Source organism: Myotis brandtii, unplaced genomic scaffold (assembly GCF_000412655.1).
Source record: "Myotis brandtii unplaced genomic scaffold, ASM41265v1 scaffold251, whole genome shotgun sequence".
NCBI lineage: Eukaryota > Metazoa > Chordata > Mammalia > Chiroptera > Vespertilionidae > Myotis > Myotis brandtii.
This window is the reverse complement of record NW_005359516.1, coordinates 165803-180855: the sequence shown is the minus strand read 5'-3', so window position 1 is coordinate 180855 and position 15053 is coordinate 165803. Positions and strand designations below refer to the sequence as shown.

Sequence of the window (15053 nt, the reverse complement as noted above, 5' to 3'; positions counted from 1 at the left end):
CTGCCCGCCGTCCGCCAGGAGCCCGTCCACCCCCAGTGTCAGGACCAGGACCGTGTCCTCAGGCGACGCCATGTCACCCCCTGGGCGACCTCACTTGGGTCTGGCTCCTCCGAAGAGGGGCGCAGATGCAAGCGGGGCGGAGGGCCTCTCGGGGCGCACGGTCAGTGGGGCCCAGGCACCCAGCGAGCCGTGGTTCCCTCCTTGGTTCCTTCCTGCACCACCTCTGGGGCCGGGCCTTCCCGCCTCCCCGGAACGATTGAAGTTCGGGCATCCAGCGAGTCCCAGGCCGGGTTGTGAGACCCCAGGACGGGAATCGGCCCTCGCGCACCTCCAGTCTCCCAACTTTCCTGGGTGAGGCACCGCTTCCTGGCCTCGGAGCATCCAACCAGAGTGGGCTACGTGGCCCGAGGCCTCTTCCCCCTGAGGACCCGGGTGGGAGTGCAGCTGCCGGGATGTCCCGGGTCAGCGAGGCTTTCCCCGCAGGTGTCTTCCCGGTGCCCCGAGGCCCTGGCCCAGCGCGCAGGGGCAGGGGCAGGGGCCGCAGGAGCTTTCGCCCGGGGTCTTTGCAGGTCCCGATCCTGACGTGGGATGCCACCGGCAGGGTCTTTAGGATTTCCGAGATGAGAATGATCCTTGTACGTAAGGAATAGAAGGCGCGTTTCCCCTGGGCTGCTCTGGGCTGCCAGGCATTGGTTCCGGAGATGCCACTTGGTTTTCTGTCTCCCGGGATCTGGGCGAGCTTGAGGGTCTGCTCCAGCCAGGGAGCCCATTGTCAGGCCGGTCTCATGTGTGTAGGAGGCAGGTGCGTTGGCCCCTGTGGTCCCCGGAGAATCCCATTGCTCCTCACGGTGGCCGCGTCCTTGGTGAACTGTGGTTCTTTTCCTGGTTCTCATTCTGCTGGCTTGACTACCTGGCTAGTGACAGAGAACTTGGAAGGATGCAGGTCACATTCCCGTCCTTCAGCAGCTGCAGCCATAAGCCGTGGGTTATGTGATGAATGAACCTGCTGCTCTGGCTGGTGTGGCTCACTCGGTGGAGCATCCTCTTGTACACTGAAGGGTTGCAGTTTCGATCCCCGTCAGGGCACTTACCTAGGTTGTGAGTTCCGTCCTGGTGGGGGCACATTCGGGAGGCAGTCAATGGATATTTCTCTCATACATCGATGTTTCCCTCTCTCTCCCTCTCCCTTCTCTCTCTAAAATCAGTAAAACATATCCTCCTGTGAGGATTCACGCATGCACACAAAACACACCTGGCCACAAAGTATGGTGTGCTCAGAGACATCGTTGGGTCAGGGACCTGCATGTAGCCAACCCCAGCAAGACCATAATTTATCTCTAATGAATATATTACATTCCGTACATTGATATCAGAGACTCCAGCTTTTCTATAGTATCGCTGAGACTGGAAGAGTCACAGTTCACTCAACCCGTTCCTGTATATTATTCTTTATTTCAGTCAGTGTATGCTTAATTTATGACTGGTCCTTTTCCATTTTTTTGGCATTCTCACTAAGGTCTTTGAAGGTCTCACTAAGTTCCCTGGAGGTTTTTAGAAGATTCTTGAGTAACCTTATAACTGTGGTTTTGAACTCTATATCTAGTAGTTTGTTTTCTTCCATTTCTTTCATTTGTGACATGTTTCTTTGTCTCTGCATTTTGGCTGCTTCCCTGTGTTTGTTTCTATGTATTGGGTAGCTGCTAAGTCTCCTTGAGTTGATCGAGGGGCCTTGCGTAGAAGGTGTTCTATAGGGCCCAGTGGCTTAGCCTCCCCAATCACCTGAGGTGGACACTCTTGGTGCATCCCTTTGTGGGCTTATGCACAGTCTTGTTGTAGTTGAGCCTTGATTGCTGTTGGTGTCACTCAGAAGAATTGACCTACTAGGGATGGAGTATGCAATCTGGGCATATGGCCTGACCAGGAATTGAACCCTGACCTTCTGATTCATAGGTCGATGCTCAACCACTGAGGCACACTGGGTCAGGCCCAAATTTTCTCTTTTTTTTTTTTAATATATTTTATTGATTTTTTACAGAGAGGAAGGGAGGGGGCTAGAGAGTTAGAAACATCAATGAGAGGGAAACATCGATCAGCTGCCTCCTGCACACCCCCTACTGGGGATGTGCCCGTAACCAAGGTACATGCCCTTGACCGGAATCGAACCTGGGACCCTTCAGTCCGCAGGCCGATGCTCTATCCACTGAGCCAAACCAGTCAGGGCCCAAATTTACTCTTTTAATGATGAGAACTAACTCTTCAAGATTCACTGGCAGATTCAAATTACGAGATAAGTAGTAATGGGAAAGAGGTCTAAAATATAGCTAATTTTGGGAAAAATAGAAAGAAAAGCTTTACTTTTTATAAACTTTGATGAGATTGTTATCAAATGGGAAGCTATGTGAGTGGACATTTTAATAGAAATGTTAATAAGTATGTTAATTCAGTTAATAACTTAGTACATTTTCCTTCAAAATTATTGTTTTAGAGAACAGAATCTTGGCATTTTCTTCCTCAAGAAATCGACTCTTCCCACACCTCGGATACATCTCAGACCAGGTTTAATGTGAGAGAGGAAGAGACAGATGTGGCAGACTTCCTCTCTGTGGAGGAGGGTGTATTGACCCAATCAGAAAATCAAGTAAAGAAACACAACAGAGGTCTCTTTTGTTCTCCATTGCTAGGTAAGGCCTCTTTTTTTCCTTCAAACTAGTATTAATACCTCACATTTATAAAATATTTACTTTTGGCAGATTGCAAGTCCATTTAAATCTTTTCTTGAGTTAAGGAGTTCTGTAAAGATATACTCAAAGATATTAGCTTATTTCTGGTTTCCACAGCTTGTGTAGTTATGTTAAATGTGCAGCTGCCCCTCATTTTATCATACTCTATTGCTCACAGAAGGCAGAAAGTTGATAACTTTCTAGTAGGTACACCTTCTCAGTCCTGAATTTGTGGATTTTTTTCTTGGGGTAAATCATGTTATCCTTTATTATTATTATTTTTTATTTTTATTTTTAATCCTCACCTGAGGATATTTTTCGATTGATATTTAGTGAGAATAGAAGAGAGAGAGAAAGACAGAGAGAAACATCGATGTGAGAGAGACACATCAGTTGGTTGCTTCCTGCACGAGCCCCAACCAGGTCCCAGGTCAGGGAGGAACCTGCAGCTGAGGTACATGCCCTTGACCGGAATCAAACCTGGGACCCTTTGGTTTGCAGGCCGACGCTCTATCCACTGAGCCAAACTGGCTAGGGCCTGTGTTATCCTTTGACTACTTGGCAATGGAGACCCATACTCCTTAAAATACAACCCAAAAAAACAAATGTTCATGTTTACCTCATTAGATTCTTAGAATTGATTATGGCATATGTTATTATTCTCAGTTTCCAGAACCAAAAATTTGGATACAGAGGTTAAATGACTTGTTTGAGGTAGATCTTACTGCTTTGTTGTATATGGAAGTGATTTATTAGCTCTTTACAAAAGGAATACTTTACCTCTCAAATCATCAAAGTAGGAGATAGAATAAATTGTACTTTTGTTACTTTGGATCATTGCAGATATATAAAAATGCTAAACAAATATGGTAATTTAAACTTTTTTCATGCCTAAATCATAATTCAGACAAATATTTCTTTGCTCTTCCTTTCCTCAGATTCTGTTTTTAAAAGTTGAAAAGAAATACAGCTCCACAGTTTTAAGAATTCGCTTTTGTCAAAGAAATGGGTTCAACTGTGAAGTTAAGAGTTTTTTAAAGGAGCATGAATAGGAGTTAATTTAAGTTCTTTTCAAACATAAGCTAATGCTATCCAAATCAAAATATTAGTGCCAATGAATTCTGTGATGTGGATCATCAAACTCAACTGTAATTTTAGTTTCACATTTTAAGAAATATGTTGGTAACATTAGTGTTTCTTTGTGGGAAGAAATGGCTATGACAGTAGATGAAAGAAGGCTTTGCTATGATCATGTTTTCAAAAGGCTATCATGCTAAAGTGGAAGCAGCTTATTTTCATTCACTTATTTAACAAATATCTAAGTGTCTATCGTATGTTTTTGAGGCTAGGAATATATAGATGAAAGCTAACTCTTCTTTTGGGAAGACAATCCAGTAAACAGAAACTAACAGTATCACGTATGAGTATTTTAATGGAGTATAGCAGGAGCGTGCAAATTACAGACCACAGGTCAAGGCCTTATTTTTTATGAACTAAGAATGGTTTTTGCATTTTTAAAAGGATTGTAAAAACAACAAAAAAAGCATATGCAATAGAAACCATATATGACTAATAAAGTCTAAAATATCTACTACCTGGTCTTTTATAAAAGTACTAGTAGCCCTGCGCACGAATCCGTGCGTGAGTAGCTCACTGCTGCTTGCCTCAGCTGGCCACCCGCCCGCCGCCGCTGGTAGCCCTCCTGCTGCTCATAGCTCGCTGCTCTGCCCTCCTGTAGCTCTCCACCACTTGTAGATTGGTCGTTACATTACAGCACAACGGATAATTAGCATATTCTTATCTTACCTAATGATAGACGAACATGTAAATTGACTGTCCCTCTGCTATACTCACCAGTCAATCAGGAGAGTATGCAAATTAACCCAACAAAGATGGCGATTAATTTGCATACGAAGGCGCGAAGTGGCAGAGCGAAGACTGAAGGCTCCGGGCCAGAGCAGCGAAGACTGAAGGCCTGGGTCCCGGGTGCCGGAGGAAAACCAGTGCCGGCAGTCAGGGGAAGGGAAGGCCTATTGCACGAATCTCTTCGTGCAACAGGGTTCTAGTTATATAGAATTTTTTAATCCTAATCTGGAGGTTAAAATGAGAATATATAGGGTTGTTTTAAACTTGATATTGATATAAGAAAGAACGTTCAAATAGAGCAGCGGTTCTCAACCTGTGGGTCATGACCCCTTTGGGGGTCGAACGACCCTTTCACAGGGGTCACCTAAGACCATCGGAATACACATATATAATTACATATTGTTTTTGTGATTAGTTACTATGCTTTAATTATGTTCAATTTGTAACAATGAAAATACATCCTGCATATCAGATATTTACATTATGATTCATAACAGTAGCAAAATTACAGTTATGAAGTAGCAACGAAAATGATTTTATGGTTGGGGGTCACCACAACATGAGGAACTGTATTAAAGAGTCGCGGCATTAGGAAGGTTGAGAACCACTGAACTACAGCCATTTAATAATGGAAAGGCTATCTATAATAATAAAAGGGTAATATGCTAATTAGACCAGACATCTTTCGAACATCATTCCTGACAAAGCCCGGCTGGAGGGAAGCCAGCCCGGGTCCCGGGTGCCTGCCTGCAGGTGGCCAGAGGAGGGAAGCAGCCTGGGTCTTGGGTGCTTGCTGGTGGCTGGAGATGGGAAGCCTGGGTCCCGGGTGCTGGAGGGAAGCTGGTGCCGGCAGCTGGGGGAAGGCCTACTCTTGCACAAATTTTCGTGCATAGGGCCTCTAGTCTACACTAATAAAAGAGAAACATGGTAATTGGCATACGACCGCTACCCTTCCCATTGGCTAATCAGGGAGATATGCAAATTAACTGACAGCCAAGATGGCGGCCGGCAGCCAGGCAGCTTGAAACTAACATGAGGCTTGCTTCCTTCAGTGACGGAGGAAACCAACGTTCCCCGCCTGCCTTGCAGGCCTCTGAGCCTGCAGTTTGAACATTGTAACAAACATAGAAGCTAAAAAAAACCCCAGAAACCAGCTTTCAGCGAGCTGGGATCTCAGAGCTGGAGTCAGAGCTGGAGTTATACATTGTTTCGAACCGAAACAAACCAGATACCTACTTTCAGCAGCGGAGGCCTAAGAGCTGGAGCCTCAGAGCTAAAGCTGGCCCAGAATAAAAAAAAGAAAAAAGAAAAAAAGGAGAGGTTGGGAGCTTCCGTCACCTGCCAGCCTGAAAACAGCCCTCAGCCCCTCACCCAGACTGGCCAGGCACCCCAGTGGGGACCCCCACCCTGAAGGGTGTGTGACCAGCTGCAAACAGCCATCATCCCCTCACCCAGGCTGGCCAGGCACCCCAGTGGGGACCCCCACCCTGAAGGGTGTGTGACCAGCTGCAAACAGCCATCATCCCCTCATCCAGGCTGGCCAGGCACCCCAGTGGGGACCCCCACCCTGAAGGGGGTGTGACCAGCTGCAAACAGCCATCATCCCCTCATCCAGGCTGGCCAGGCACCCCAGTGGGGACCCCCACCCTGAAGGGGGTGTGACCAGCTGCAAACAGCCATCATCCCCTCATCCAGGCTGGCCAGGCACCCCAGTGGGGACCCCCACCCTGAAGGGGGTGTGACCAGCTGCAAACAGCCATCATCCCCTCATCCAGGCTGGCCAGGCACCCCAGTGGGGACCCCCACCCTGAAGGGGGTGTGACCAGCTGCAAACAGCCATCATCCCCTCATCCAGGCTGGCCAGGCACCCCAGTGGGGACCCCCACCCTGAAGGGGGTGTGACCAGCTGCAAACAGCCATCATCCCCTCATCCAGGCTGGCCAGGCACCCCAGTGGGGACCCCCACCCTGAAGGGGGTGTGACCAGCTGCAAACAGCCATCATCCCCTCATCCAGGCTGGCCAGGCACCCCAGTGGGGACCCCCACCCTGAAGGGGGTGTGACCAGCTGCAAACAGCCATCATCCCCTCATCCAGGCTGGCCAGGCACCCCAGTGGGGACCCCCACCCTGAAGGGGGTGTGACCAGCTGCAAACAGCCATCATCCCCTCATCCAGGCTGGCCAGGCACCCCAGTGGGGACCCCCACCCTGAAGGGGGTGTGACCAGCTGCAAACAGCCATCATCCCCTCATCCAGGCTGGCCAGGCACCCCAGTGGGGACCCCCACCCTGAAGGGGGTGTGACCAGCTGCAAACAGCCATCATCCCCTCATCCAGGCTGGCCAGGCACCCCAGTGGGGACCCCCACCCTGAAGGGGGTGTGACCAGCTGCAAACAGCCATCATCCCCTCATCCAGGCTGGCCAGGCACCCCAGTGGGGACCCCCACCCTGAAGGGGGTGTGACCAGCTGCAAACAGCCATCATCCCCTCATCCAGGCTGGCCAGGCACCCCAGTGGGGACCCCCACCCTGAAGGGGGTGTGACCAGCTGCAAACAGCCATCATCCCCTCATCCAGGCTGGCCAGGCACCCCAGTGGGGACCCCCACCCTGAAGGGGGTGTGACCAGCTGCAAACAGCCATCATCCCCTCATCCAGGCTGGCCAGGCACCCCAGTGGGGACCCCCACCCTGAAGGGGGTGTGACCAGCTGCAAACAGCCATCATCCCCTCATCCAGGCTGGCCAGGCACCCCAGTGGGGACCCCCACCCTGAAGGGGGTGTGACCAGCTGCAAACAGCCATCATCCCCTCATCCAGGCTGGCCAGGCACCCCAGTGGGGACCCCCACCCTGAAGGGGGTGTGACCAGCTGCAAACAGCCATCATCCCCTCATCCAGGCTGGCCAGGCACCCCAGTGGGGACCCCCACCCTGAAGGGGGTGTGACCAGCTGCAAACAGCCATCATCCCCTCATCCAGGCTGGCCAGGCACCCCAGTGGGGACCCCCACCCTGAAGGGGGTGTGACCAGCTGCAAACAGCCATCATCCCCTCATCCAGGCTGGCCAGGCACCCCAGTGGGGACCCCCACCCTGAAGGGGGTGTGACCAGCTGCAAACAGCCATCATCCCCTCATCCAGGCTGGCCAGGCACCCCAGTGGGGACCCCCACCCTGAAGGGGGTGTGACCAGCTGGCCCTACCCTGAGCGTGACTAGGGGTGGCATCACAACCTCTCGATCCGCCCTGCTCTGTGCATGACAGGGGGCGGTGCCCCAACTCCCCAATCGGCCCTGCTCTGAGCCCGACCAGGGGCTGCACCTAGGGATTGGGCCTGCCCTCTGCCACCCGGGAGCAGGCGTAAGCCAGCAGGTCATTATCTCCCGAGGGGTCCCAGACTGCGAGAGGGCACAGGCTGGGCTGGGGGACCCCCCCTTCCCCCCGAGTGCACTAATTTTTGTGCACCGGGCCTCTAGTCTATCTATATAAAAGCCTAAGCGACTGTTATGACTGGATGACTGGCCGGTAGCTATGACACACACTGACCACCAGGGGGCAACACTCAATGCAGGAGCTGCCCCCTGGTGGTTAGTGTGCTCCCACAGCCTACCTCCCCTGGCTGGCCAACCTCCTGTGGTCCCTCCCCCCGGACTGGGCAAGACAGCCCCTATTGGGACCCAACCCGTGCACAAATTCGTGCACCGGGCCTCTAGTATAACAGTAAAAAGGTGAGCTTAGCCCTGGTCCATGTATCTCAATTGGTTGGGCATCATCCCTTGCACTGAAAGGTTGCTGGTTCCATTCCCACTTGTGGGCACAATGCCTATGTTGTGGGCTCAATCCCTGGTAAGGGACATTAGGGAGGCAGCCCATCAATGTTTTGTTCTCACATGGAACCCTCTCTTGCCCTCTCTCCCCCTCTCTCTCTCTGTTCTATCTCACTCCCTTTCCCCCTCCCTCCCTCCCTCTCCGTTTCTCTCTAAAAAATATTAATAACAAAATGTTTTTTTAAAGAAGTGAGCTTATGTCATGGCAAAATGTCAAGCAAAATTCTTTAGTAAAATAATTTCAGCTTTGGGTAGGAAATTGTGTGTCTGGCTTCTAAAACTTCTGCTAACATTAAGTTGTATAGCTCTAGCTTCTCATTTCCATTTTAAATTATTAGAGCAGATCCCTGGATCTGATGGCCGAGGAAATTTTATAATTGCTGTTTTGTTATGCATGAATACTATAGTCATTGTGGAGTATATTAGTCTCACCAATGGCAAATGTCATATTGAAAACCAGTGCCAAGACAGATATCTCAAAAAAGAGTGGTCCAAGCTGTTACAGTGTCCAAATGTGAGGAAATGTGGGGTCTTTGTTAAAAGACCTTAGGATTCTTAGAGGGTTGGAGGACTTATGAAGGTTATGAAATTAGATTATGAAGGATTAAGACTGAGTCTCTAAGCAGAGGCCAAAGAGGAATCATGCCAGTTAGTCCTTGGTGGTAAAGGTTTCTCATTTTTAATTAAATCATTCAGTAAATAAGTAATAATTCTATTTTGAATGCCTACTAAGTATAGCAGGTATTTTGCTAGGCACTGAAGATACCGCTGTGAATACAACAGACATGGAGTTTTCAACCTAGGTGGAAAGCAGACAGACTAAAGATTAAAACAACAGTGTGGTAGTTATGATAGGGAAGGTGTACAGTATTATAGGCATTCTGAAATTAAGTAAACTATAGCAACAGAATTATATGCATATTGACAGAACCATTTAGTTTTAGCAAAATATCACCCATCCAGTTAAATTAATATTAAATAGGATGCTGTACAGATCCTGTTGGTTGTACAGATTTGTTTCTATTAATGCTTAATTTTTTGTTTTGTAGTTGTGTAAATACTATAAGAGAATACTGACTTTATATTTAGTATACATTCAAGGGCATTCTAATAATTACTTAGGTTGGCATTCAGGAATTCACAACAGTTTTTTCCCCCCTTAAATCAGTAATTCTCAAACTTTTTGGTCACAGGACTATTTTACACACTTTAAAGTTACTGAAGATTCTAAAGACTTTTTGTTTAATGTGGATTTAGTCAGTTGCCTCCCGTATGCACCTCGACCAGGGATTGAACCCGAAACCTAGGATGATTTTTTATTTTTATTTTCATGTAACCATTCTACTCTTGCTTTTCTTGTTCTTAGTTGTTACTAATATTAATGACTTCAGCCTAAATTGAGACTTTGGGGTAGGGGTTAGATAGTTTCAGCTCACACTCTGAAGGTAACATGTCCCTAAGTTAAGACATGATGCATATCAGTTTGGCATAATAACATGTAGGTGTAAAAATGAGCCAGTTTACTGTGCCCTGCCTTGGAATCGAACCCACAGCCTTTTGGTGCATGAGATGACGCACCAACCAACTGGTGCGTCATCTACCAGGGCCTTAATATTATTTTGAATATAATTTTGACCCTTGGCACCTCCTGAGATTGTCTTAGGGGTGCCCAGGAGCCCATGGAAAACACTTTGATATACAATGGAAAGAAGCACTCATAATGGTTAAGAGCACTTGTAAAAAAGTTAGTGCTTAGGCTCAGATCTCACTCTGCCACTTAGGCTTTTTAAATGTGGACAAATTACTTAATATTTCTTAAGTTATGTAATCATGTTTCCTTACCTATAGGATGGATATAATGATACCCATCCTTCAAGGTTGTCATGAGGGTTAAGTGAAATACTGTATGTTTAGTGCGTGGACCTTGTCAGGTAGTTGCTGCTGCTGTTATGTTGTTATAGTAAAGTTTGTAGAAATTTTCAGATGGCAGCATGTTTAGGTTCTTTAAAGTATTATGTGATTGCTAAGCAGTTATTTTTAGTATTTCCAACATATTTATATTTGAAACTTTGCAGTCATACAAGACAACTTTGCTTCTCCTGATTTGCCTTTGCTGACATGTTTGACACAAGACCAAGAGATTGGGCCTGATTCCATATTTCACCAAAGTGGACTAGATTTTGCACCTCTGAGGTAGGATGATTTTTTATTTTTATTTTTATTTTCATGTAACCATTCTACTCTTGCTTTTCTTGTTCTTAGTTGTTACAAAGTTGAGACTTTGGGGTAGGGGTTAGATCAGGGGTGGGCAAACTTTTTGACTCGAGGGCCACAATGGGTTCTTAAACTGGACGGGAGGGCTGGAACAAAAGCATGGATGGAGTGTTTGTGTGAACTAATATAAATTCAAAGTAAACACCATTACATAAAAGGGTACGGTCTTTTTTTTTTTTAGTTTTATTCATTTCAAACAGGCCGGATCCGGCCCGCGGGCCGTAGTTTGCCCACGGCTGGGTTAGATAGTTTCAGCTCACACTCTGAAGGTAACATGTCCCTAAGTTAAGACATGATGCATATCAGTTTGGCATAATAACATGTAGGTGTAAAAATGAGCCAGTTTACTGTAGTGTATTTAAAAATAATTTCTAATATATTCTAGCTTTTCAGGCATATTTTAATTTAGAAGGCACACTGGATTTTTCTTTTTATAAATCTCCCCTCTTGCTTTTCATCACCCAATCCCATTTTGTAAAAAGCATTTATTTCATGGTCACTAACTTGTTTGGCACTCTCATTTTGGTCAGCTGATATTGAATGAGCCTTGTTATCTTTCCTTACCTTATAGCTGTGAATATGAAGTAATAAGATTTTTTCTAACAAACATGTCCAAATTAATAATTATTCCAAATTAATATCCTTTAAGAATAGTCATGATGGGAGACAAGTTTGGAATTCTCAAACATTTGGAATTATCCCAAAATATAAGTTTTCCTTGTTTAGAACTTAAAAAAAAAGCACCTTAAAATAAAAACTAGGTGTTTACTGATGTGCCCTTCTGCTATATATTACTTTTAAATTACTTTTATGAAAAGTGTTTTGTACACAATAGTCAGCCAATGATTAGATTACTGTTGTATTTTTTGGGGGTTGGGGGGGTGGGGGGAGTAGATAACTTCTTAAGTGGTTTTCAAGAGCATAATAAATGACTAGTAAAAGAGCTAATGCAGGTTAAATGAATTTTAAATGTTCATTTAAAAAATATTTTTTTGCCAATATGAAATTACTCATATATTTGACAATATTGTTTTAGAGAAGTCTGAGAAAATATCAGGGTCACAGATGGTAGTGCACTTTTCTGTTTATATAAAAATTTGCCTTGTTTAGTCATTAGTCATCTTTAAAAAATTTGAAATTATAACTTTGTTTTTCAACACATTGTGGAAATAACCTTGATATCAGTGACATAACAATTTTGTATTTTTTTTTCATGTTGGTATTTAAAAAAATAAGTGTTTTAAATATGTAACCTTTTTTTTTTAATTGTATATTTTCAGGGGAATTCCTGGTAAGTCCGAAGACATTGAAGGGTTTTCTCGACCGGCGGAAGTTAGTGAAGCTTTATTCCAGGCAACCTCAGAAGTAGCTTCAGACTTAGTTAACAGTCGCTTTAATGTATCTCAGCACACACTTACAGGGAGTACAGATGTTGAGTCTCAGGGCTCTTTTTTACATCCTGAGCAAGAAACCAAAGAAGAGACTGTTTTAACCTATACAGTTGATGAACTGAAAAAGCCCAAAGACTCTGATAGTTATGGTGCTCTTTGTTCATATATGTCATGGAAGATACAAGAAGTTACACAGAAGCCAGAAACCAATTTAGCTGATAAAGATCAATTTTCTTTTTCAACTTCATCTGATATAAGTGATAAATATGTAACTCCTAAAGAAAGTGACAGTTTTGATGCTTCTTGTTCAGATGTGCACTATTGGAAACGGGAAGCTTTACAGCAGTCAGAAAAATATTTAACCAGTAAGGACCATGATTCCTGCTCAGATTCATCTGATCCAATTGATAAAAATAAAAGTCCTGAGGGGAGTGACAATTTTAATGCCCCCTTTTTATTTATTCCATGGACCAAACAGGGAGCTTCACACCATCCAGAAACATGTCTAGTCAGTAAGGATCATGTTTCTTTTTCACTTGAAATTGCTCCTCATTTTAATAATAAAATGTCATATTCTTTCTTGCATTGCTTGTTAGAAAAGAGTGATGTCTGGTAGTCATTTTGAGAATGTGTATTTAAGGGCTTCAGCTGAGAATGAGATGAAACAAAAGATGGTTTCTTTGGAGTGTTATGAAAGAAATGAAGGTCTGGGAAAAGAATGATCTTAATGTTTTGAACTAAAGGAGAATAGCAGTACTTTATTATTTTCAGAGGTGTGTCCCAGATCTTCAGAAGTAGAATATATTGAGAATGTTATAGTTCCTGATAATTCCTTAAAAGTTTCAGAAACACATACTCTCTCCAGGGGACATGATATCTCTATGTAGAGACTTTTGGTGGTCCTCTTCAGACTATTACATCCAGCTTGGATGAGATATCAGAACAACTGTATTTTCAAGAGGAAAGAAACCAAAAGGCAAGTGCTGCTTTTGGAGGTAGAAATGTTGATGCTACTGCAAAGGTAGCCTTTGAGGCAGTTATTGCCTCTATTGAGATTTCCAAGGAAGAGAGTACAGTAAATGAAATCCAAACTGACATCAATAAATCTGTGACAAATGATAGCCAAGAAGGTGAACCAAACCATTCAGATATTTTCCGATTAAATTACAAAGATGAAAATTGTTTCGTTGATAAACTTAGTCATTCATGCTATCATCCTACTCCCAGCATGTTTGAACCAGAAGCTTCAAAGCCGTTGTTGCATAAAAGTGATGATGATGTTAGCTCCCTATACTGGTTTCCTAATATATAATCATTCCCCAGTGCTCCTCAGGAAATGTTCATTAAGCCACTTTCTTTTATTCCAGAGATTAAGTCATATGTGTCTTTAAGTGAAAAAGCTCAGTTAGATTGTTGGTCTTTGCAAAACACAGTCAGCCTTATTTCAGTGTGATGTAGACAATGAACCATTTCTTCCCATTGGGAAGATTAAGTATTTTTCTGCTCTTGACCTTGCAGAGAAGGCAGGATCTTCAAACATTATTTACCCACTGGAAGTATCTACTTCAGATTCTTTGTTTTCGCAAGATTTAAAGCAGCAAACCTTTGAAGAAGTTGCAGATTCCTCAAACGATATATTGGGTAAGAATGTAAATTCTAGTCATGTCATTGAAGGTCCATCTGCAGATATAGGAAGCAGCTTTTCAGCAAACTTAATGACATATGATGCAAAGTAATAAGGTACTTTGCCAATGATCAGTGCTGCATCATTAATTACAGTTGGTCAGGAAACATTGCTGAAAACGGACATAGGCCTAGGTGAAATTCCTTGGCCTATGGGTGCCAAATCCAGTTTTACAATACATACAATTATGCAAAATGACTCCTGTTTTGTAGAGGGCCTGCAGAGGAAGGCTGAATCTGACATCTATTCTCTGGGTGATGATATTGAATGCTGTAGCCTAGATGAAAATGCTGTTGTATGCAGTGAAAGATCTGCTGAACTACAAAGAGAGGTGAGACACGATAAAATGATAGTTGGGGAAAACATGGTCTTTTCCAGTTTTGTTTCAGGAAATGGCATTGTTACTTGTTTTTATTTTACTTGTTACTATTTCCCAGATATGTGACCAAGGTGACTTGACTGGGAAGTGCATTGAGCTAGCAGGTTTAGAAAATATGCTTGATGATCTAGAAATTTGTGATGTCTCCCTGCCTTGGCAATCTGCTTTACAACTACCATCGGAGGAAGAGCCTGTAAGTTTTTCTATTTGACATTTCTTATGGGGAAGGGAAAGAAATATTTCAGTTGAGGAGAGAAACCAAGATGGCAGCATAGGTAAACACCGGAAATTGCTGCCTTGCACAACCACTTCAAAAATACAACTAAAAGACAAAACGGACATCATCCAGAACCACAGGAAGGCTGGCCAAGTGGAAATTCTACAACTAGAAGGAAAGAGAAAAGCACACTGAGACTCAGAGGAGGTGCGGAAGTAAAGTGCAGAGTTACGGAGGCGCACGCAGAAAGTGCTGGCAACTAAGGACACGGCTGTCTTTTTCAGTCGGGAGGGAGACACAGGCTCCCGACTACTCTGAACGCCAGTTCCGGGCGCGTCTCTGGGGACCCAGACTCATATGGGGAGAAACTGGACTGTCTGGCAGCAGGCAGAACTTGAGGGTGGCTTTCTCTAAGAGGTGCTTGCAGCGATTACCGAGGAACAGTGAGAACCGGGACATCTTAGGGCAGGGCTGAGGATCAGCCATAGCTGTTTGCTCCACCCTGTTGATTCCCTGAGAACCCACCCCACCCCACCCAGAGGCTTTTGCATATGAATGACCTGGCCCTTTGCAATCTAAAATTACCTAACAAACTGCAGCTGGGTCAGAGAGACCCAGAACATCCAAAAGAAAGTCGCAGGCCCCACAGCAGCTTGCATTGCTTCACAGCTGGGCCTCATCTGGGCACCTCCAAATCCCAAA

The 15053-nt window shown here is 45.1% G+C and overlaps 1 protein-coding gene across 1 annotated transcript in view; it reads left to right on the top strand.

Annotated features, from left to right (window-relative positions):
• Positions 1–15053, top strand: part of ALMS1 (Alstrom syndrome protein 1) — a 125239-nt gene that overhangs the window by 9084 nt on the left and 101102 nt on the right. Inside the window, exons 2-7 of the mRNA XM_014540916.1 lie at positions 2486–2681; positions 10482–10599; positions 11961–12436; positions 13590–13712; positions 13968–14086; positions 14193–14327. Coding sequence (XP_014396402.1) covers positions 2486–2681; positions 10482–10599; positions 11961–12436; positions 13590–13712; positions 13968–14086; positions 14193–14327 — 1167 coding nt within the window. The remainder of the gene's footprint in view (positions 1–2485; positions 2682–10481; positions 10600–11960; positions 12437–13589; positions 13713–13967; positions 14087–14192; positions 14328–15053) is intronic.